A 24,768-nucleotide genomic window follows, 5' to 3' on the forward strand; every position below is an offset into this window, starting at 1 on the left:
AGACTCTTATGAGTGTAGTATCGCGTAACAATCGTATCAAATCTTACACTTGAACGACCTTCGCACTACATCCTAAGCATAGGTCAAGATGGGTTTGGTAAACTAAGGTCCTTGGCTTCTAAGGTCTATATTGGAAAAGTAATGTCTAACCACAATTTACTTGTGTGACATTATTGATCCCAACATAACCTCCACCAAGTGAATGGACTTGCAAGTCAACTTGCTAAGGAATAACTCCACACAAGTCGACAAGACTACGCCATTCTCCTATCCTAAGTGCACTCGAGTTCGGGTATAGAACTCATCTCACGAAGATCACCAAGCATACAAGGAATTGATATTCAAACAATTCAATCATTACATACAATACAGTAATCCCAAATTGCACAAAAATATGTCACAAAAAAATATACAATACAATACAACAAATATGAAAAGTAGGCAAAACCCACTAGGCAAATTATTTTTCCCCAGCAGAGTCGCCATTTTTCTGTAGCGGGGTATTCATTACCATTAGAGATATTGACTAAATCCAAGGTAAATCATACAAGTCGAGTCGCCACCGCACTTCAATTTATCCAAAGGAATGGTTAGAAAGCGAACAAAAATCTAAAAGTTTTATCGAATCAAAAACTAGTAAAAATGTCAGAGATCTGGGTAAGGGGGTTGGTTATGCAATGGGAAGGTGTTAGGCACCCAAAGCATCCTAGGTACTCCTAGGGAGCCCTTTTCACATTTGTTGTAAGGTTGTTGTTATTTTTTTTTGTGAAAATTTATTTGTGCAAACATGATTGAAGGGATGAGAAAAGAATATACAAGTTATTTACATTTTGTGTTTGAATGGATGAACCCATTGCCTACGTACCATCTTAAAAAAAGATTAGGATCAAAACCTCGTAGTTCGGGGTAAAAAAATTCAAAAAAAAGTTGGTGAATTGATTGGTCCAAAAACCTTAAGGTCTTTTGTTATCAAAGGGAGAAAACTCAACCTAAAACCACAAATCCACCATGTGAGGATAACTTCAACATGCTAGTGAGGGGTTAATCCTATAATAAGCATGGAAGACTCATTGTCCATCACTAAGGATAAAGGTGAGTATTATATCTACCTCAAGGATAACTCAAACCTAATAGCTAATGGTTATAAAAAAAAAGGGTTTGATTAAGAAGGTGGCCATTGAAACCATAAAAAGTATTTGAATAGGTTATATTTACCAATTAAAAGTATTTACAAAAATATGGTTAAAGTGGATTAAAAGGTTCAATTCAAAATAAGTGTTATGAAAAATAAGTTTTGAAAATCAAAAGTATAAGGCTTAGGTTTCTAATGTTGAAAACAAAAGTTATTCTTTGCACAAAAAGTTTTGGCTTGGGTTAGAATGGGGAAGAAAAAAAAAGAAGGGTTAAATTCATAAACATACAAGAGATAAGGGAAAAGAAAATAAAACCACATTAGGAGTTCCCCTCTTGAGATCATATTGATGATCCAAGTAGCTCTCATCCTTTGGAATAAGCAGTCACAAACAAATATCTCAAGCCATTAAGCACAGGTAATCGGAATAAACCTCCAGGTGGTATCTCACAAGTAAAGTGGAACACCAGGCCATCTCTGCAAGAGTCATGTGAACCCTCACAAAAAAAAAACTCAACAAACAGGTTAGAGAAACAAGATAGGGTAATTAAGAGTTGCCCCCAAATCAAAATGTAACCACATGAATCATGCCATTAAAATTCACAAAAAAGCTCACAAAAAGCAACCAAGGGCAGGAGGCCTAAACCTCTTGTCAAACACATACATTAAAAGGGTATCAAAAAATTTCAGGTTGAAAGTATAAAGTAGTGGAAATAGGGCATACCTGATTGGGGAGGATCGATTGAAATTGAGTTGCACCCGTGAGGTTTGTAGAGCAATCTGAGGGTTTATATGAGAGGGAATTGGTTCTTTGCCGATGAGTTCCCTTCAGTCTCTGGAGGTTGCTCTGAATTCTGTTAGCTCTTCTCTCACTTTCTTTTTCCTGTCAGGGTAATAAGAATGGAATGTCCTTTTGTTTCACTGAAACTCTGAATTTATAACCTGATTTTTGTGGATCTGTGGGCTCAAATGAGAGAGGCCCAAGTCCAAAAAAAAATTTGTTATACTTTTTTTTTTAGTAAACAAAAGTAAGAGAAACAATGATGTATAATTCAAGCATGCTTGGTGATCTCAAACCAATCACAAGGAGTCCCACCAAAAGGCAAAGGGAACCAAGATGCTCATGATCCTTGAGGCTATGCAAATGCAATGTTATGATGCCATGAGGGATCTTAGGGTCAAAATTGGGGTCTTACAGATATATGTAATAAACTTCTTAATCCTAGGTTGTTATAGATTTGGACATTCAGCCACTTATCTTTGGGGAAAGCACTTGCTGTTTCTAGGTTTTATTTTTCACATATATTGAATTGGTCAGTTATAAGTTTGCGGAAAAAAAAACATTGAAAAAGCATTTGAAAAAAATATGGTACAATTTTTTGTGTGTTTGAATTGAGAAAAATAGGTTTTGTTTTGTCGTGTGTTTGAATTGACTTTTGTTTTGTTAGATCATTTAAAGAGTGGTTGTAACAGAGGAAGAACTGAAATATGATATAGTCAATGTTGTGTTAGTTAAACAAGGATAACAATTCGTGGATGTTAATGATTATTAAAGAGTGGTTGTAACAGAGGAAGAACTAAAATATGATATAGTCAAGTTGTGTTATTTAAACAAGGACAACAATTCGTGGATGTTAATGATTATCAAAGATTGGTGGCTGAGAATAAAGATTTCAAAGAGAGGATATCAGTTCTTGAGGATGAAATGAGGATGATGAAAGAGGCGAGAGTTAACACTCCATTTGAGGATGAGGATGTTCAAGATGATCGACAGATTATGAACTTTATCAATAAAGATGAAGTAGGAATTTCTTCTAAAGATGTTGGACATAATACTCCATTTAATAATTATGCCAATGTTGCAGAAAACAAATCAAAGTATAAATCCAACATGGCTACAAGAATGAAGAAGAAACTAAGGAAGCGTGGAAAAACAACTAGAATAAATTTGTAAATCATTAATGTTGTAGCGTAAAATTTGATAAATAGTGTTGTATTACAGAATTTGGCACAATTTGATGTGTTGTAGTGCAGAATTTAGCATAATATTGACAATTTGTGGTTGTGTTTTGTTTATGTGCATAATGTTTTGATTGTGTTACAGTTCATTTTGTGTTTAATGTGTTGAGTATGTTATAGATCATTTTGTGGTTAATGTTTTAAGTATGTTATAGTTCATTATGTGGTTAATGTGTTGAGTGTGTCTAGGCTTGCATTAACCAAAGTCAAACTTCCGTTAACCAAGTTCCTGCAATATATTAACCAACTTTGGTTTAACAATCTCCCCTATTTTGATGTTTGGTTCTGCATTAACCAAAGTTAAACTTTCATTAACCAACTTATTGCACTTCATTAACCTACTTTGGTTTAACAATTTCCCCTGTTTTGATGTCTAGGCCTGGATTAACCAAAGTCAAACTTCTATTAACCAACTTCCTTCACTTAATTAACCAACTTTGGTTTAACAATTTCCCATATTTTAATGTTTGGGTATGCATTAACCAAAGTCAAACTTCCATTAACCAACTTCCTTCCTGCACTTCATTAACCAACTTTGATTTAACAATTTTCCTTTGTTGTGTTTGGGCTTGCATTAATCAAAGTTAAACTTCTATTAACCAACTTCTTGCAATGCATTAACCAACTTTATGTATAACAATTTTCCTTTGTTTTAATGTCTGGGTCTACATTAACCAACTTCATGTATTTTTTTATGTTTGGATATAAAGTAATTGTATTAACCAAACTTTAGAATGTATTAACCAGCTATTTATACTATATTAACCAAATATTTTATACATTATATACACTAACTAAGTTTAGTACAACTTTTACATGACAAAAGTAAATTTATAATATTGCAACATTTACATAACAAAAACAAATTTACAATCTTCCAACATTTCACCTGAATAACATGCACTGCCAAAATAACTATCATTAGTGTATGCAATGTTTGAACAAGATTAAAAAAATGTTTGAACACCATACCATCATGTCAAATTTATCAAAATAGTGTAGATGTGTGAATGTCGTCCCCAAAGTACACATGTCATTAGTCAATAACCAAAAATTCCGAAAATCATCATAAATTTCTACAAACTTGGGATGAACCCGTCAAGAGTGTTTCACATGTTGTCAAAAGATCCATGAATGACATACAATTTCCAACCTATACAATAACATTAAAAAATCTAAAATATGACGCACATAAAATCAAATACATAATAATTAGTAGCTCAATAAGTACACATAAATCAAAGCATACTCTTGATAATATGTTTTAACTTCCTCTAGAAAAGAAAAAACTCATCCCAATTATAGGAACCCAACGTGAATCATCATCATCATCATCACCATCATCGTGATCATCTTCCCCTTAACTACTACCACATTCTATTAAAATGTTTGAACTGTCCATTATGACACAAAAACTGCACAAATAATGCCAATGTTGTGTGTAATATAAATTTATAACAACGTTGATTAATAGCGTTCAAAAAGATGGTTAATGTTGTCTATAACTTGGTTAATAAATGTCCAGACATGTCTACAGGTTTATAACATTCTTTATTATAAAGTTGGTTAATGGTGTGACACAAGTTGGTTAATACAATTCCGAAAATGGTTAATGAACCAACATGAGTAAATATATGAAATCGTTTAACAGTAAATAAACATAGTTAACGTTGTGAGCAAAGTTGGTTAATACAATTTAGAGCATGGTTAATGAACAATCATGAATAAATATATGAAATCAATAAACAGTAAAAAAAGATGGTTAATAGTGTGTAATAAATTGGTTAATTGTCCATATAAATTGGATAATAAACATTTATACATGAGTACATGTTAATAACATTCTTTATTCATCTTTCATTATAAACAATACAAAATATGATCCAAAAGAAGAAGATTGATATTATTGGATGAATCTATAATGATATTTATAGGGGTGTACATGAGTCGATTTGGGTTGGGTTTGGGCAAACCCAATATTCAATCCATATAGGACACTCTGGTTTATGTGAGGTAAAATACCCATCATATTTAGAAGCTTACTGGAATAAATCTTCATCTTCATTGTATAATGATGCCAAATAAATTTCATTTTTTATATAAAATATGTATTTGATTGAGTATGGTTAGAGATGCAAAGAAAAGAATAGTTGGAGAAGAGATGAGAAATGACGCAGAAAGAGGAAGAAGAAGAAGGTGTGGATACAATGGAAGTGAGTATGTGGGAGAAGAAGGTGTGGATATAGTGAAAGTCATTATATGGTTATTGTTAAGAGAGAGAGAGAGAGAGAGAGAGAGAGAGAGGGAGAGAATTAGGATTAAATATATGAAACCCTCTGCAATGTAAACGAGTTTTGGTTTGCACCCCTGTAAAAGAATTTTTTTATTCCCCCTTATAATTTGGATATCCCCTCTCTATGGACCCTGAGTGCACTATTTCTACCCAGAGTCCATATTTGTTCCAGTGTGGCATGCCTTCATTATCTAACATGGATTTTATGTTTCCCCCTTAATCCAGCATGGTCATGAGTGCATTATTTCAACCCATATTCCATGTCTAGGGTTAATGTTTTTCATGTGGGATGGTGAAGTTGGTCAGATTCAAACAAATTAAAAGATTCCCATAAATTATTGTAACTGTGAAATGACAATGGCTTATTTGAGGGAATATGTGAAGGACCTTGGCAAGGCAGTTGGGACTGAACTTGGCAACCAGTTTGGTGTAGAATTGAGTTTAAATAAGCTTAAAAAGACCAAGAAAAAACTTGAAATGGAGAAGAACAAAAGCTATTGGTTGATGATTTCACTTGTGTTGACCTGAATTTTATTCTTTATTATTGTTAATTTAATGTAATTTATTGTGTATCAACAATGTTATTGTGTATCAACAATGTTATTGTGATGTATCGGTGTATCAATTGGTATTCTATATAATGGAAAAGTTGATATTGGCTACAATTGTCATTTGTTTTAAAGTTCTATTATCACATAACAAAATGCATACTTGAGTAATACTTATGGAACATATAGTGTAACAAAAAAAACACCTAGATAGTAAGTAACACTTAAAGTGCATAAGTCATGACAAAGTGGCACTTAAAGTGCATCAGATTTAAGACTGACACAAAATGGCCCTTAAAGTCCATCATTACATAGATAACCACTATCTTTCATTACAAACAATAACAAAATGGCACATAACCTAAAATGCATCATTGCAAACATAACTTAAACATTAACTCTAAAGTACATAATACAGACATAAAGTGCATCATCTGTCATTTCTTTTTCTTACAAGATTTCAAGGAACTGATACACACCCCTAGTTTTGAATCAGGTCCATAAGCATTTTTTCTCTATGTACTTGTTCCTTCATCATGTTCAGTCAAAGTGATTGGTTGGTCAGAAGTTGAACTCTGGCCTGTAATTGGTTTTTGAAAGCATTTCAGCTTCAATCTTTCACTCACCATTTTTCTCATCTTCATAGCATGTTTTCTTTCCTTCTTATATTTCCACTTAGCTTGACTTGCCTCAATCTGACTTATGTCAACCACACACGATTTAGCTTGACTTGCATCAATATCGACTGCATTATTCTCAGCTACAACATTGTTCACAGCTTGACTTGTATCAACATGGTCTTGCACATTACCATGCACACTTGACTGCACATTAGCCTGCACATCAACATTTGTCTGCACATCAACACTTTCTTGCGTATTAGCCTGCACACTTGAATGTGCATCAACAGTTGTCAGCACATTAGCATTCTTCTGTTTTAGCTCAACTTCAGCCTAGGATGCCTTTGGTTTCCTCTAATCAAGAAAATCATCAAAATTTTGTTATAATCAAACCATCACAAAGCAATGAAATAACAAAATGCAAACAAACAAATCATGTATTACCTTTATTTTCAAAGCATTTGGGTCTTGTGTAAGGCTCTTACATGACAAAGCATTATGCCTAAATTAGTCACATTTGGTGCACTTATAAGCTATATCAGATATTCTTACCCTAGCATCACTCTCACCATATTCCCTTATCCTAACCTTCCTTGGTCTTCCTGGTCCATTTTTATACACATGAGGTTGTACTTCATCAGTTCGGACTTCTGGCCACATGTCCTACCCATTTATAGGGCTCACAGAAAATCCATAACATAGTGCATACTTCTCTCTTATATAACATTCATCAACAAAATCATTCGGGTTTTATTTTCTATAACTCAATGCAGCAATAACATGCCTACAAGGAATTCCAACCAATTTCCATAAATTGCAGCTACAAGATCTTTTGGCAATGTCAACAATGAATTCTTGTTTGTTGAAAGGATGTGTAACCTGAAATTATTCAGCAATAGAGATCCTCATCTATTTCCAGAATCTTTGTCCATAACCTATAAGTTCCTTCTTTATAACCCCACCTATTAGCCAACTTACAAATTTCATCCATTATATATCTATCAATATGTTAACTAGAAACTATTGTATCCACACCCCCTATGTATATGATATCATTCTTGTTGACCATTATAAATTCACCCACATGGTGAAAATGACATTAAAATATTGCATGTCCTATGAAGTAGATTGAAACTCAGACATTTGAAAGAGACCACGAAAAAATAAACTCAAATATTGGAAGATAGATCGAAAAACTAACCTCAAACAATGCAAGCTTCAATGGCGTCTTCGACCGCGCTTTGCCTTCAACCGTCCAGAAACAACTATGTATATGTCTTCAACCATCTTGAAACAAGCTCGTGAAGTTCATATCCTTTGTAGGAATAAAAGTTACCTGATTTGGGATTTTCAGACTAACTCTAACATTAACCCTAACATTTACAGGGGGTAATCTCTACCAACTGATGACACTAATACTACTTCTGAATCCTCTACTTCGTTTCTAACTTTAGTAATTAAGGACGTGGTGGACGTGGACGTTGTATAGGAGGTAGAAGTAACTTTTATTCCACTCATTGTAGGAAACATGGGCACACTCAAGATCGGTGCTTTGACTTACATGGCTACCCGAACAAAACTGCTAATGTTGCTCAAACCATTGCAAACCATGAATCAAAGGGTGAACTTGAAACTACTTTCTTTGTAGATGAGTATCAGGAGCATTTACGATTGAAGGAAACACAACAAGCCACCTCATTGGCTACTATGCTCATACTGGTAATTTTATGGTTTGTCTTTCTCATGCTACTCCTATTGGATGGGTTATGGATTCTTGTGCTTCAGACCATGTGACCGGTAATGCCTCATTTTTCTTTAAATTATCACCACCCAAATATCCATATTATGTTATTATTGCGGATGGATCTAAAGTTGAGGCAACTGGTGTTGGACGAGTATCACATATTCCCCACTCTCTATGAATTCTGTTTTATTGATTCCTAATTGCCATTTCAATTTAATTTCTATAAGCAAACTAATCAGTGCTTTAAACTGTGTCATAACATTTACTTCTGATTCCTTTTTGATATAGGACCGGAATACGGGAAAAACAATTGGAGTCAGAATTGAATCTAGTGGTCTTTATTATCTTCAACCACCCATTTTTGTTATATGTTCTACTACTGAATCTCCTGATCTTCTACATCATCGCTTAGGTCATCCGAGTTTATCAAAATTGAAGAAAATGGTATCAGGTATTCCTCATTTAGAGTCTTTACAATGTGAGTCGTGTTAGTTAGGAAAACATGTTGGAGTTTCTTTTTCATGTCGCATTAATAACAAAGATTTGTCTCTTTGACGTCGTTCATTCTGATGTGTGGGGTCCTAGTCGGATCCCTTCTATCCTAGGGTATAGGAATTATGTTACTTTTATTTATTATTTCTCAAGATGTACTTAGATGACTAATGAAAGATCGTTCTGAGTTGTTTAATATTTTTAAGAATTTATGTTCTGAAATCTCGACACAGTTTGGCAAAATAATTCGCATTTTACGCATCGTACATCAATTGAGTTGTCCCCATACACCTCAAAAAATGGTGTTGCTAAAAGAAAACATAGACACATTGTTGACACTTCTCGTACCCTTTTGCTAAATGCCAATTTACCTCTAAAGTTTTGGGGTGATGTTGTTCTTACTGTCGGATATTTAATTAACGGGATGCCATACTCCGTGTTGAATGATCAGGTTCCTCATTCCTTGGTTCATCCTACAGATCCCTTATATGTTATTTCCCCTCGTGTCTTTGGATGTACTTGTTTTGTTCATGATTTGTCCCCAAGTCATGTTAAATGTTTGCTCGTGCCATCAAATGTGTTTTTCTCGACTACTCACGTGTCGAGGACGGGGATATCGGTGTTACTCTCCTTCTACACATTGTTTCTACACGTCTGCGGATCTTACATTCTTTGAGGATGTACCATACTTTCCCAACTCAGGTGTCCCTGAAACTAATTTAGATCAAGTTTTGGTTATTCCTTATTTTGAGTCGGTTGAGTCCAATCATTTATCATCTAGTCCATCCGTTGTGATAGATGAGTCTCACCTCTGTTGAACTGGTATGGCATTACCTATGAGAGAAAGTTGAGACTGCATGATTCAGCTCCTATTCAAAGCGCTTCCGCCCCTGCTCTGGCCCCGTCTCCTGACTTTCCCATTGTCATTCGTAAAGGTAATCGTTCAACCTGTAATCCTTATCCTTTTTATAATTGTTTGTCTTATAATTGGTTATCTCCTACCTATTGTGTGTTTGTTACTGCACTTGCATCTGTTTCTATTCCTAAAACTATTCAGGAAACTTTATCCCATCCAGGGTGGAGAGGTGATATTTGATTAAATGTCATCTTTAAAATCTAATTATACTTGGGAGCTTATTTCTCTCCGGCCTGAAAAATCTATTGTTGGTTGTAGGTGGATATTTAATGTTAAGGTTGGTCCTGATGGACATGTAGATCGATTAAAGCTCGCTTAGTGGAAAATGATACACTTAAGTCCTTGGTCAAGATTATAGTGATACTTTCTCTCCTGTTGCGAAAATGACATATGTTCGCCTCTTTCTAGCCATGGATGCCATGAAACAATGGCCTCTATTTCAATTGGATATCAAGAATGTATTCTTGCATGGTGACTTGGAAGAGGAGATTTACATGGAGCAACCTCCTGGATTTATTGCTCATGGGGAGTGTAATCGGATATGTAAATTATACAAGTGTTTATATGACTTGAAACAATCACCTCGGGCATGGTTTTGAAGATTTAGTAAAGTGTTACAATAATTTGGGATGAACCGGTGTGAATCAGATCACTCTTTTTCACCAAATGCTCCTCCAATAAATATATTTATCTAGTGGTTTATGTTGACGACATTGTAATTACAGGTGATGATTTTGAGGATATCAAGACTTTAAAACAACACTTATTTCAGAATTTTCAGACTAAGGATTTGGATCTTCCTCGTTACTTTCTAGGAATTTAGGTAGCTCTATCTCTCAAAGGAAGTATGATCTTGATATTTTGGAAGAAACATGTCTTACAGATTGCAAACTAGTTGACACTCCTATAAATCCTAATGTAAAGCTTATCCCTAACCAGGGGGGCCATATACTAATCCAGGAAGATATCGAAGACTTGTAGGAAAGTTGAATTATCTTACCTTGACTAGACCTGACATATCTTTTTCGGTCAATGTAGTAAGTCAATTCTTAAATTCTCCTTGTGACAACCATTGGGAAGCAGTTATTCGAATCCTTAAGTATATCAAAGGATCACCTAAAAAAGAACTTGTTTTTTATGACAGAGGTCACATTGATATCATTGGATATTCAGATGTTGATTGGACAGGAAAAGCAAAAAGTAAACGGTCGTTGCTCGATCAAATACAGAAGTTGAGTATCGAGTCATGGTCCATGCCACATGTGAGCTTTTGTGGTTAAAGCATTTACTACAGAAACTTCACTTTTGTGAAATCGACCCTATGAAATTTGTATGTGACAACCAATCAACTTTGCACCTCTCCTCCAATCTAATTTTTCATGAAAGAACAAAGCATACAAGTGTACTTTTTCTCCACATAATAATACAATAAAATTCATATTCAAGAGTAACAATACAAAAGTTTCTAAATTGTAAAATAAAAACCATGTCAAATAATAAAGACATGCCACGCTAGATCAAATATAAAATCTGAGTTGAAATAGTGCACTCAGAGTGAAAATTTTCGTATTACAAGGGGAATAAAAAAAACCTAAAAAATAATATGACCCACATATGGCACCACATATATTTAAAGAAGAGAAACTAAAATATTTAATTATTTTCTTGGAGTAGAAAGTAACTTTCATATACGTATTAGTTAATTATTGAGATTATAAATATTTGTCGTTATAAAAAGACAAGGTAAGACAGGGCATCCACACCATGTAATCATACACACATTATTTAAAAAATGATAAAATGTTGTTTATTAACAACAAAGTGTTACCCAAAAGAAAAACGCTCCTTTCTCATTTACAATCTATACGAGAAATGGTTAAATTATATCATATCAACCACACTGCACACCCTATCATTCAAGGAATTATGATACAATATCAAATGAATGTCATAACTTATCAAAACCTAGTTACAAAAATGTTTAGCATAGCAGTTAGCAACAAAAAGAATGTCAAAGTTCTACCAATTAAAAAGGTAGAAGCTGAAGAAATATTGTGTGCACCCACTGTATGTACTACTCCAGTCGTTGCGTCCTTCACTTTAATGCTGGAAGAGCCTAAACAAACAATAACAAAATGTTGAGCAAGTTATTCTAGCACATTATATTATCAACAAATTTAATCCTAGAAAGCAAAAGAAATTAACCATGAGATTCATGTGGATTAGATAGCTATCACAACAGATGAGGCTTCGTTTGGTCAAAATCTGTTTGAGTAATTAACCTTTCTTATTCTTCTAATGCTAACAAATTGATTCAAATGAAGAGGAAATAATCTAAAATGATAAATAACTTGATCATGCAACCTTGGACTAATTTTGCATATTAATGTATAACTGCAGTTATTTTTACCATACAACAAAGTAGTGGGAAATTGAGTAAGGCTACTTGTTACTCACAATTGTAGTCGACCCATCCGATGGCCATATTCTCAAGATCGTATAAGACTAGTTTGTTTGATAGCACCAAATCTGAAATTGAAAATAATTTAAGTTAATAAATGATATTAACACATCCAAAACATTTGAAATGCGCTAGGAATTGATAAATAAGAAAGATTTTTTCTAGAAAATGCAGATCAATGCTAAATCTCGTCAATTGCACTGGGAATTGAAATGTATCACCAAAGGCAACAAGACAATTGAACAATATCTAGGTCGAATTCAGCAGATTGCTGATATTCTTGAATCGATTGGAGATTCTGTATCTCATCGTGATCAACTTGAAGCTGCACTATAGATAGACTGCCAAATGAATATCAATCAAGCTTTAACCTCAATCAGTCAATCCTATGATAATTGCATAAACAATGGTCCTATCTCATGAAGCTAGACTTGAACTCAAGAAGACTACACTCACTGAGCCTCTAGCTGTGAATCTCACTCAAGGTTCACATTCCTCACAGATCTCTCACAAATCAGTCTACTCTCAAGATTCGCAACAACAATTAGGTTAAAATCCTCACCAATAGTTCAACAGCTATCGCGGTGGCCGTGGAGGAAGGAATAATAATTTTCAAGGTCGTTTTCGCACTCTGTCAGATCTGCTTCAAAATTGGCCATGATGTAAGCATTTGCTACCATTGCCACTCAACACAGCCACTGCAGACGAACCAGTGGCTCAATCCAATGATTCATCTTCTCAAATCTGAAACCTTCTCAATGAAGAGTTCTTCATCTTCTCTCACTTCTCTCATTATTTGACTGCTGCTTTATTTTCTTAGAGAGAAGATCTTGTTTGGAGTCATGAAAACATCATATGCTTGTTCCAAGGATTATTTTGCTGATACCGTCACCAAGTCTGTGGGGTCCTCGGATAACTTACATTTGTAATGAGCTTTTTGAGGGGGAGCATTGAGATATTGTGAATATCTTGCATTGGGATAATGTAAACATTTAGTTTCATTTTTAACCAAATCCTGTTTCCTAATCTTTGGGTATTGATGAGGCTGCCCTCATAATATTTTCAGCTCTAAATATTTATAAGTGATATTTAATTCTCAAGTGTACCTCCAAGAAGTGTCATGTCCTTTCCATCCTTAGTCTCTGTTACACTTCTCTGCCAGCCAATACACTGCATCATACCATTCTAGGGAACAAAAATAAGAAGGAAGAATAATGTCAAGAAACAATAATAGTAGTTACACACCAGCAACAAGTTTAACAAACTGGGCAATTCAAAAACTAATTGAAAACATACATAATATATCAGTAAAATCATCCAGATGGCGATTTAAACCATCATTGAAGTCCACAGTTAACAAGGAATAGACAATCAGCCCTTCAATGTATAATCACATAATGTGTCTACACATATTATATATACCACTTAATAAGCACGAATGATATAACACAAAACACCTGGACCTGGGTACAACTCGGACTTAAGAAAGGGAGAAATCAATGCAAACATGTTAAACTTATTCAGAATTACTTGTCATTTGAGTATCTAGCATCCACAAAGCTTCTCAATTTAGAATCTAGATATATCTACAATGAATAATGAAGTTCATACTCACCTTATATGGGAACAGGTAGTCATGAGGATAAACTATCAGAGAAAGAGAATCCTCAAAATGTAGCTTGACAACTGGAAATCCACCATCAACACTGCAAGGTTACAATGGTCAACATATTAAGGGATCAACCATATGCCAGAGAATCAAGTGCAGTTGTTGGCTTCTTGAATTGATAAAATTCAGCTTTCAAACATTAAGAAGTAAGCATCATTTGAACAATTCAACATAGTTAAAGTTTCAAAGAGCCCTCTTGAATAGATGGTTCTTTTGTAATATTAAATTATGAGAAAAGATATTTTAACACTCTTTTTTAACACTACACCGTAAAAGTATGCATACAATATACTAGTTTAATTTTTTTAATAATTTATTCAACTTTGGTTTCTGTGCAAAACATTTTGCTTTGTAGTTTTATACGGTGTAGGATACAGTGTACATAAAAGCAGTGTCAAAAAGCAGTGTCAAAATAGCATCGCTGTTAAACTATTTGCATATGTAGCAACTAGCAAAAAAAAGCTTTTACATCTATAGTCTACTTAAAATAAATATATCTACAATCATCTGCAGACAACAATTCAACCAACTGAACTGGTCCTTTCAGAAGCTAAGGAAAAGGACAAAATAAATGAAGCCCAAAATAGAAAATGAAAAGACGGAGAATGCAGTCACTTCATCAAAAAGCTAATCAGAAGTTCTGATAGGACATAATACAGTCACTTCATCAAGAAACTAATCATTAACTTTAAAGTCAACATATCGAGTTATGTTAAAAAGCTCCATCCTTATTAAAAAGTGAACAATATTGGACTAGTATACCGTCAGTGTTGTTAATAGTGGATCGTGGAAAATAGCAGATCACCAAAAAACCGATATGAGAAATATCGGATAGCGTAGCAGGCAAATAGCGGAAGCCGCAAAGCGGTTAAAATAAATAATTATATATATAATAAAACATGCTACAAACAAATAAAAGCTAGATAAACAGATATTTCAAAATTAACTGACATTAAAACTTAAAAGTTAAACCGAAAACCTCAAGTTCAAACAACTAAAAGTAGTTCTTCTAAGTCTAACTAATAATTAATAGTAATTCTTTTAAGTCTAACTAGTGATAAAAGATGAAGTAAGAGCAACAAAAGGAAGGAGAAGGGATTATGAGAGTAGTGTGTTTGTTTCCCTAGGTCGTTGGTTCAGATAAGATTATACATATTACCCACGCCACCGACTCATCAGCACTCCACCTCTTCACATTCTATTTTTTAATATGGGTCCACTACCTATAATAAAAAATAATAGTATAATGTTGGTCCACTGCTAAAAAGCCTCCCTACCTTACCCAATTCCGATATCAATAAATAGCTGCTATACCGGTATACGGAAAGCACCGGTATTGCGTAGCAGAGTCGAAATGCAATACTGGCTTTCGTATCGGATAACCAAAATTCAATACGCAATACCGGCATTATACCGGATATTTAACAACACTGTATACCATTAGACTTATAATGGAAGTTATGTGCAGATTGGAAGGGAGAGACCAAGACTGAATATCTTGGATAGGAGTTTTTTTATATCTATTCTATCATTGTCTCTCTAAACTTGCTCTGGTGAACTAGTGTGTTAATTTTGCATAAATAATATAAACGGCTGTTTTACACAAATTCTGCAGAGAATTGTTATACCATTTTGGTTTTCCTCTCTTTAACTCATTCCCTATAGGGACCATATACTAATCTTTTATCTTAATAAAATCCCACTTGCAACGGTCACATGTCCTATATTTTATACTTGTCTTTCTCCACCTGCAGACTTCAGAACATTGGATTATTAATACTATAAAACCAGAAAAATATGACATTTCGGAAGATATAGTTAAATGAAAATGTGATGTTGTCACCATACTTGTTGTCCAATGGGATAAGTAAGCAATAAAATAAATCTCTAGTAACTCTACCAAAATATCTGGTATCCTAAGTCAATAAAAAACAATGATTAATCAAACAAATAGATCACACCATAATATTAGCAAATGATAGTAATTTAGATATAACAGAGAAAGTTGAAATCTCTATAAACAAATGTCACAATGGTAGGTGGCATACTTTCCAGAATAATAGAAACAGTGGAAATTTTGCTCTTCAATAGATGATTTCAATCCAGGTTGCCGGGCCAAAACCTATCATAAAGAACAACCGTAAGTGCTCCAGAAGAAATATTGATTGAATTAATCTTTTATAAAAATGCATACCTTAGGAATTAGTTGGTCATAAACTATGTCAGGAAGATAAGCCAAGGTTGTTCCACTATCAATCACTGTCCCCTTTCCATTTCCAGAATCAAATATATCCGAGGGAAGCTGTAGAACATCACCATCGACTTCAATATTCTTCAAAACCACATTGTAATGTGCCCTACAATAGTCAACAGACTAAAGTTATGGCATAATTACAATTCCAAAAGCTAAGCTGGATATCAAATACATTATGAGTATCTGAAAGAACATTTCATGGAAAGTTTTCAAAGCTTAAACAAGAGGTCTCAGATGAATATACCAGTATAAAAAATAAAAGACTTAAAAGCAACAAAGACAGTATAGGAGGATAAGTTCATTCCTTGACCTATTGGAACTGCTTGAGGGAAATACTCTCAACTTTTGTTACCTATAACTAAAAGAATACATTCAAATCAATAATCAAATCCCTTGAATTAATATAGGGATGAATAAACTAACAACCCTAGTCTACTAAAGAGATTTTCTCAGCAGAATTGAGAGATTTTCTCAACAGAGTATAACTTAATCTATACATACCTTAACACATAGACCAACTAGCTAGAACTATAGAAATCGAACTTCATATGCCCAAAACTTTTTGAATTTCAAATTGAAATAAGCCCACAAGATACAATAAGAAGGTGATATAAAAAAAGGAGATTCACAAGAAACAACAGATGGAATCCTACTTCCAGTCCAAGGCTAACAGACAACCATACCTATGAGGATTCCCATAAAAGATAAATAAAATAGAATAAAATAATCAATACTCTAGCAAATTTCTTTTCTTCTACCAATAGTAAGTACAGCTCCCTGGGGGAATTGTATATCAACCTAAACAATATTATGATAATTTGATCATGAATTGAGGTTTCATTATTAATAAAGAGATTGTGTCTGTAAGTTTTGCCCTTGAATTTACATGACAACCAATATCAAGGCATGAGAGCAAAATATTAGGTTGATGAACATACATATTAGGTACCAATGGAGTTGTACTGACTTTTGGTTCCACCAATTCCCCTATGGCAAATATTCCACCACCACGAATAGTGTCAAGGCAGTGTGAAAATATTTTTTTCACCTTTCGAGATGCAGCAAGCTGTGAAAGCACGGAAGAATTTGCTTGTCCAAAACCAATTATTCCATCAAGGGCTTCTTCGTTAGACGAACCCAATAAGCCGGATTGTACAGCGCCACACCTGTCAGCAAGTGAATACTCAGATACAAAAGAGGAGAATAAGAAATGTTAAACCAGTGACTTTATTCTTTAATTCTTTATCAAACTAGGAAGATGAATGTTTCTAAATAAAAATGACCTACAGAAAATCCCCACTTGAATAGAAAGTATTCAAGTACTGTAAAACAGTTAACTCAAAAGGAAATGAGTTCTTTGTACAAGGCCGAGATAACCTAGTGTCATGAGAGAAAAGAACAAGAACCCCTAATCTAATTCAACAACAATGATACTGATACAACAAACATGATTGTGCGAAAACTCAACAAAATACAATACAACGTCAATTATGGAGAAAAAGTAATGACAATTCTAACCCGAAAATGATGCTGCTATTTTGTGGTGCAGTATGGAGATTTCCATTGACACTGTCAAAAGTAAGATAATCCTTAACATAGTATCCGGTAGTCGCACTCCCATCTCCATAAGTTATGCTGTAAGGGCAGGGTGTTTCAGCTTTACAACCAGGAATTGGACCGTCATATGTGGAAGAGCAAAACTCATGGTCGCAAGCAATTGACTCCGAAGTATCAGACCCATTTGGGTCATAGAGAGTCAAGTCCATCTTTTGTAACACAAGAACAATAATGAAAATACAAAATTCAGCAAGGGTTCAGGTCAACATAACTTTGACTTAACTGAAAATGCATACATACACCGATATCGCTTTTCCTCGGACATCTTGAGCACTCAATACAATTCACCCACAGAACATCACTTCCGGTATCAACTTGAACATAGTAGTCCTTCTTCGGAGAGCCAAGCCCGAGTTTTGTGTAATACAACCTAAATCAAGTAAGCTAATATAAGCCTATAATAGTAATAATAATAATGACATAGTATATAGTTCAGCTCAACTTCCATTTTTTCAACTTTATTAGGAGGCAAACAAATAAGGCATAATTTAACTCCGGCCATCCCAATTGAGTTGCTTCTGATATTTTCAAAGAATTGCAGGCATTTTTACATTGCCAACAACAACAGCAAAAATCATAACACATAATAATTAAATAAAATGAAGAACTTAATCAGTAAAGAATTTGTAAAATTAATTAAAATAAACTCATATAATTGCCACTATGAACTATTTGTAAAATTAATTAAAATAAACTCATATAATTGCCACTATGAACTATGATTACATACTTCTTTTTACCCTATGCATTAACAATTACTACTCTAAAATGTAAAAACGAACCCTGTTTGAGTAGGAAGACCGTTACCGCCAAGGTTGATATCGACGGTGGAAAGAAACCTACCGCGACGGCGATCATCGTGATCTTTAATTCCACTTAAATTCGTTTTCCGACGCTCCACCTGAAAAACTAAATCACTATTCCCATTCGCAACAACGCACAAGATTTCCAAAGCTATTGTAATCAATAAATACTTCAGATCCATGAATCGATTCAGTATCGTCTCTGCAATCTTCAATTCAACTTCAACTTGAAAAAGAGCAATGAAAATGAATCAAACAGAACTCAAACTCGATTCAAAATCCTCTAGTCGGTGAATGAAGTAACGAACAATCTAACCGACTAGAGGAGGAAAAAACAGAATTACAGTAAACTAAACTCAGTGAGAATTTTATTTTTTTATTGTTTTTATTTCAATTTCAATGGAAAAGGACGCGTAAACGACGCGGAGACGCGTCGTTTTGTATGTTAGTAATGTGCTCATACTTATCTCTTCTGTTATTGGAAATTTTTAGGTAGTAAGCTTCTTTCTAGTCAATAATGGATCTACTTTTTTAAAAAAAAAATTATTAAGTATAATATACACATAATATACAGACGTTTTGAGTCAAAATTTCCACTAAATTTTGTGTTTATTTTATTTTATTTTATTTTTTTGTTTACCCGTATAATTGTCCAATAAATTAATGTGACTTTGGAGTCTCAATTATTGATGAACTATCATTTTCCATCTTTGTGTTTTTTTTAGCTGCTTTCACATTTGAAAAGGTGAAATGTTTATTAGTACATTTTTAGAAGGAAAGGTAAGCAATGTTGTTCACCTGATAAATATACCTTAATGCAATATCACTAAATAAGCATAAATTAATACTTCATAAATAAATAAACAAACTCATATGTTTTTATTGATTTGAAAATATTCTGGGATTTATATAAAAATTGAGAATAAAGATATGAAAACAAATATAAAATAAATTTGGACTAAAACCAAAAAAAAAAATTAAGTTACAAGGAACTAAAACAAAAAACGTGTCAATTTATGGGTTTCACCCTCAACCTTCGTACAAATTTAAATTTTTTTCAAATCAAAAGTTTTTCTTTGAACAGTATTATGATCTTTAAAATGGGTTTGATCAGGAATTGACATAAAAGTTCTGAGTATGTTTATGGAGCTTCATAAATGATGGAGTTTAAAAGTGAGAAAAAATGAAGGTCGAAGATGAATCGATGAAGAAGATGTTTTTGTAAAATTACATTTTTTTTATTTTGTCTTCTCATGCCATGTCATTAGTCCCACATTACTGAACGTATGTCAATTTCTCTTTTTTGTAACGGATTGTTAAGGTCAGGGACTAAAATCAAACGAAACCCAATATTTAAGAACCTCATCCAAAAAAAATAGGGACTAAAATCAAAAACATGTCAACTTAAAAGGACCAAAAGACTATATAAGTCTATTTTCATATTTTATCTATATTAAAAAAGAAATAAATTTTGGCAAGTAGTCAACTTTACTATCAGACAATTTTTTCTCAGTAAAAGGAAGGTTAGGCATATACATAGACAATTAAATACAAGTTAGTTGAATCATTTTCAAATCTAGTCAAGTCCACGAGAAAATGTTAGATTCAGTCAAATCTAGTGATACGAAACAATTTGACATTTTAATTGTCTTTTTAATTTATAGTGTCACTAATCAAGATAAGATCGACCACAAAACAAGAATGACATAAATTAAGTCCTCAAATAGAGCACTAAGAGATTTTACACTAACTCAAACTTTTATAACGCAAAACTTTTACAATTGACAGGAGTCCATATAAATAATGAGATATCATTTCCCTTGTACAAGAATCTATAAACCAATAGATACCCCCTCTCTTAAATACCTTGGGGTCGCATCCCAAAAACTTGGAGATAAAATAAATGGCTTGTTACAATTTGTATCAACGAATATATTATTATATTCTCATGCTCATCCACTCAAATAATATAATAAGTGAGGGCAATGGTGGGAGTTCCTAATTGTGGAGGATTAGATTAATGATAAAAAGGTTAGTAAGAGAGTTTGGAGGGTTTTACGTAAAATAGAATTTTGTGGTGAGAAGAGGCAAGGGATAAGGCTAAAAGAAAACTCCATCGTTAGAGCTTGAAGTGTGCATCTTGTTGGAAAATCTAAGGTAAGGGTGGGAACCTGTTCCAATAGTAATGGGTATGGTAGAAGGGTAGAATGGAGGAATCTTTAACCTCCTTAGTGTTGTGTGTTTTGATTCATAATTTTGAATTTGGATGTTATGGTGATTATTATATGATGATGATACGATGAATTTCATGTGTCTTACATGTGTGTAGTTTTCTGTTTTGATAATTAAACTTATATTCACCATTGTTATAATTCCGAAGGTTTTAGACATAATTTTAAAGTTGTGATTAAAATATTTAATTGTGTTAAAAATATAAATTAACTTTATATAATTATAGTATTACATGGGTTGTAATTTTCTGAGCATTTGTCTTTTTACGGAATCGAAATCAGAGGTCCGAAAGGCATCCAACGATAAAAAACGCAGAAAATTCTGCATTCTGTCTGTCACAATCGCGAGCCTTTTTTTATGTTTTTTAGTCGAAATTGTTTTGGTCATAACTTTTGATCCGTAAGTCCAAATCGAGTTTCATTTGAAGCGTTGGATATCTGAAATAGAGAGCTATAAGTTTGTTTCAGGAATAAAATTATTTTGGAGATTATTTCATGGAATTTTTTGGGGTTTGAAGAAGATGAAAATTATGTTGGAAAATTTAGAAAACAACAACTTTTTAGTAACGCCTTCGTGCACGGTTTTGATCATAATTTTCAACTCGTGAATCATTTGGGGTTGGGATTTAAAGCATTAGAAAGGTGACTATAAGAGATATAATGTGATGATGATAAGTGAATTGATTGAGTATTATTCCTATGTCTACCATGTTGGTGAAGTTTTTGGTTCTTACGTTCGGTCAATGAATTGTTGACACATCTTGACGATTTTGGTCATAACTTTCATTTCGTAAGTCCAATTTTGATGGCGTTTGAAGCGTTAGAAATCTAACGCTCATACCTAAAACATGGTAGTGATTGTTGATATGTTTTAAGAAAATTCACATGCCTACTGTATTGATAAATATATTGGTTTATACGTTTGGTTGATGAATCGTTGCATTGTTGTAATATCATTGTGTGATAATTATGTTGTTATGTCGATGATGTTAAGATGTTGATGAGTTGTTATTATTTGTTGATATTATACATGTGGTAACATGAATTGGTTGTTGCATGATGAATGGTGTGATGCATAAATGATGAGATGTGTGTGGGGTTCCTTTTGTGTTAATGCATGTAATTTGAGAGTCATGCATCTTGGTGTACGGGCTTCGGTCCAATTTTGGTGAGCCTAGATTCTATGGTGATGGATCGAGTGCGAGTAGCTAATTCTTATTATGAGGGATTAGTGAAGCGTTACATATGTTGATGGTAACGATTTTTGGTGAGCCTCGATCCCATGGTGATGGATCGGGTGCGAGTAGCTAATTCCTATTATGGGGGATTAGTGAAGCGTTACCTATGGTGATGGTAGCGATTTTGGTGTGCTCCGGTTCCAAGAGGGAATCGATCCTATGGTGGGGATCATGGAGTGAGATGAACCTGAGTGTTCATTTTGTTACCATGTGCATGTTGAGTCGGTGTTGAGTACATTGCATAAGTGTTGCATTTGTATTGGTTGTTATTGATGTGTTGTTGAATGAGATGTTGTTGCATATGATGTTAATGATAAATGAGATGTGGTTTTGTATGATATTGATGATAATTGAGAAGTTGTCGTATATGATGTTGATTATGATTTGGATGTAAAAATGTGATATATTGTTGTGCATGATTGTGTAGATGTTGTACTCTATTCTTCATTCTATATCATTATTATTGAAATGAATTCTCACCCCTTCTGTTTGAATGTTGCCTTTACATGGGCATCGTGCAGATACTTAAGAGTAGTGTTGTTGAAGTAAGTGGAAGGTAGCTCTTGGATTACTTCTTTATTTTGTCGCTTTTACTAGTGGTACATTGCTCTGATCATGTAATGTCGAGTTGGGTTAAACGTTTAATTTATTCCTTATGTTTGATCATGTTGAAGTCATAAGACTAATTTTGTTGTTGAGAATTCTTAAGATGTTGAGTTTATTGATTAGAACTCTCTTATTTTGTTATTGCAATTGAAGTTGAGACTAGATGTGATTACTTGCATTATCTTCCATAATTGTGATGATAATTCCGTTGCGATGATACTTTAAAATGGAAGTGAGCATGCAGTGACAAGTTATGAATGTCTTATTTTGTGAATATATAATACCGATCAGATGAGAAGGATGTCGTGTAAACATCCCAGGTATGATTCAGATAAGTAGGATGTCGTGTAAACATCCTTATTACAAATGTGTGTATTGAAATTTACTGTTGAAACCCGTGTTACGGATCACGTCATGTGTGTTATGGATGTGTGACACCCTACGTGGTTTTATGTTATATTTACTTTATGCGATAAATTATATGTGGGGTTTAGGATGTTACATTAGTGGTATCATAGCAGGTCGGTCCGTCCGGCCAGGTTGTTTAATTATGTTTGTTCCCTAGTATGCGACATGTGTGTGAAAACACTGTTGATGCTTGTTTTATTTGCCTTTTGCAGGTTGGGAATGAAATAAGTGGGGGAGAAGCGTCTGCTTATCTTGAATGTTCCAATTGTACCGAGCTTGGACATTATGTTGTTGCATGCAAGAGTGCAGTGTTGGCTAGTTAACCTGTTTTGAGAATGTTGTGCTTTTCTTGAACCCGAAGAGAAGTTGGATTCGAGGATGGTGTTGGTTAGAAAACTGGCGTGATCCTTGAGGGAATATGGTCAGGTGTTCTCGTTGGTCGCTTCCTTGTGAGGGGGGAAGGCGAAGTTTTGGCTAGAGATGAGTCAGTGGTGTGTTGAGTATCCTGATGTGTTCACCGAGGATGTGTATGGTTTGTATTTTGTTGGAACAAGTTGATGTTATTCTCGGAATGAATTGGTTGGAGTTAAACCAAGTGTTTAGCAATTGTTTTGTTAAGGTTGTGTAGTGTGCGACGGATTGCAATAACTCAGGCGATGTTTTGGCCAGAGATGAGCCAGTGGTGTATTGAGTATCGTGACGTGTTCCCTGAGAATGTGTACGGTTTGTATTTTGCTGGAACAAGTTGACGTTATTCTCAGAATGAATTGGTTGGAGTTAAACTAAGTGTTTACCAATTGTTTTGTTAAGTTGGTGTAGTATGTCGCAGATTGCAAGAGCTCGGGCGATGTTAAAGATGTGTTGTTCCTAACACTAAAGATGAGGTGGATTCGAGATTCCTGCCTGCCGGTCAAGTTGGGAAGTCTTTAGGGAAAATGAAAAGGTATTGTTAATGTTGTTTCTTGGATAGTAGAGAGTAATGTGACGACTAGTGTTATGTCACTGGTGTGTGATTCTTGATGTTTTCATGAAGATATTTGTGACTTGCCTCCAGAGCGTGAATTTAAATTTGATGGAGGTGAAAAGTTGACGTTTGTATCAGCTAAGCAAGTGAGAGAGTTCGTGGAGGATATGGTACAAGTGTTTGTGATGTTAGCTTTGTTGGAAGTTAGAGGAAAGGGAGTAGTTCGGGATCTTCCTGGAGTGTGTGAATTTCCTAAAAGTGTTTCCTGAAGACATCGGTGATTTGCCTCTAGAGCACATAGTGGATTTTTCTATAGGCTTAGTATCTGGTACTAGTCCGGTGTCGATGACTCCTTATAGGGTGTCTACTTCAGAGTTGGGGAATTGAAGAAGCAACTAGAAGATTTGCTTGATAAGAAGTCTGTTCAACCAAGTGTTTCTCCGTGGGGCGTGTTAGTGTTATTAGTGATAGAAGAATGACTGTAGTATGAGGCTGTGAGTGATTTGAGAATTGTATTGTAGGCATTGAAAGAGAACCATTTGTTCGCAAAGTTTTTCCAAATGCGAGTTATGGTTAAAGAAAGTGAGTTTCCTTGATCATGTGATTCTAGTAGTGGTATAGTTGTGAATCTATTGAAGATAGATGTCGTGTTACAATGGGAGACTCTGAAGTATGCCACTGAGATTAGAAGTTTTTCTTGGATTGACTGGTTACTACAGGAAGTTCATTAAAGGTTTTTCAAATTTAGCATTG

At 34.1% G+C, this 24,768-nt stretch overlaps 1 protein-coding gene across 1 annotated transcript; it reads right to left on the minus strand.

The window, feature by feature from the left end:
* Nucleotides 1–11,531: 11,531 nt before the first annotated feature.
* On the minus strand, nucleotides 11,532–18,993 carry LOC127091230 (aspartic proteinase 36). The gene is made up of 10 exons (XM_051029801.1): nucleotides 18,548–18,993; nucleotides 18,006–18,135; nucleotides 17,667–17,914; nucleotides 17,087–17,314; nucleotides 16,089–16,251; nucleotides 15,943–16,016; nucleotides 13,841–13,931; nucleotides 13,332–13,410; nucleotides 12,222–12,293; nucleotides 11,532–11,880 (listed from the first exon to the last, which is right to left on the minus strand). Exons 1-10 carry the CDS (start codon nucleotides 18,748–18,750, stop codon nucleotides 11,723–11,725), a joined length of 1,446 nt encoding a protein of 481 aa, XP_050885758.1. The 5' UTR covers nucleotides 18,751–18,993; the 3' UTR covers nucleotides 11,532–11,722.
* Nucleotides 18,994–24,768: the final 5,775 nt, after the last annotated feature.

This window comes from Lathyrus oleraceus, chromosome 6 (assembly GCF_024323335.1).
Source record: "Lathyrus oleraceus cultivar Zhongwan6 chromosome 6, CAAS_Psat_ZW6_1.0, whole genome shotgun sequence".
NCBI classification, from domain to species: Eukaryota; Viridiplantae; Streptophyta; class Magnoliopsida; order Fabales; family Fabaceae; genus Lathyrus; species Lathyrus oleraceus.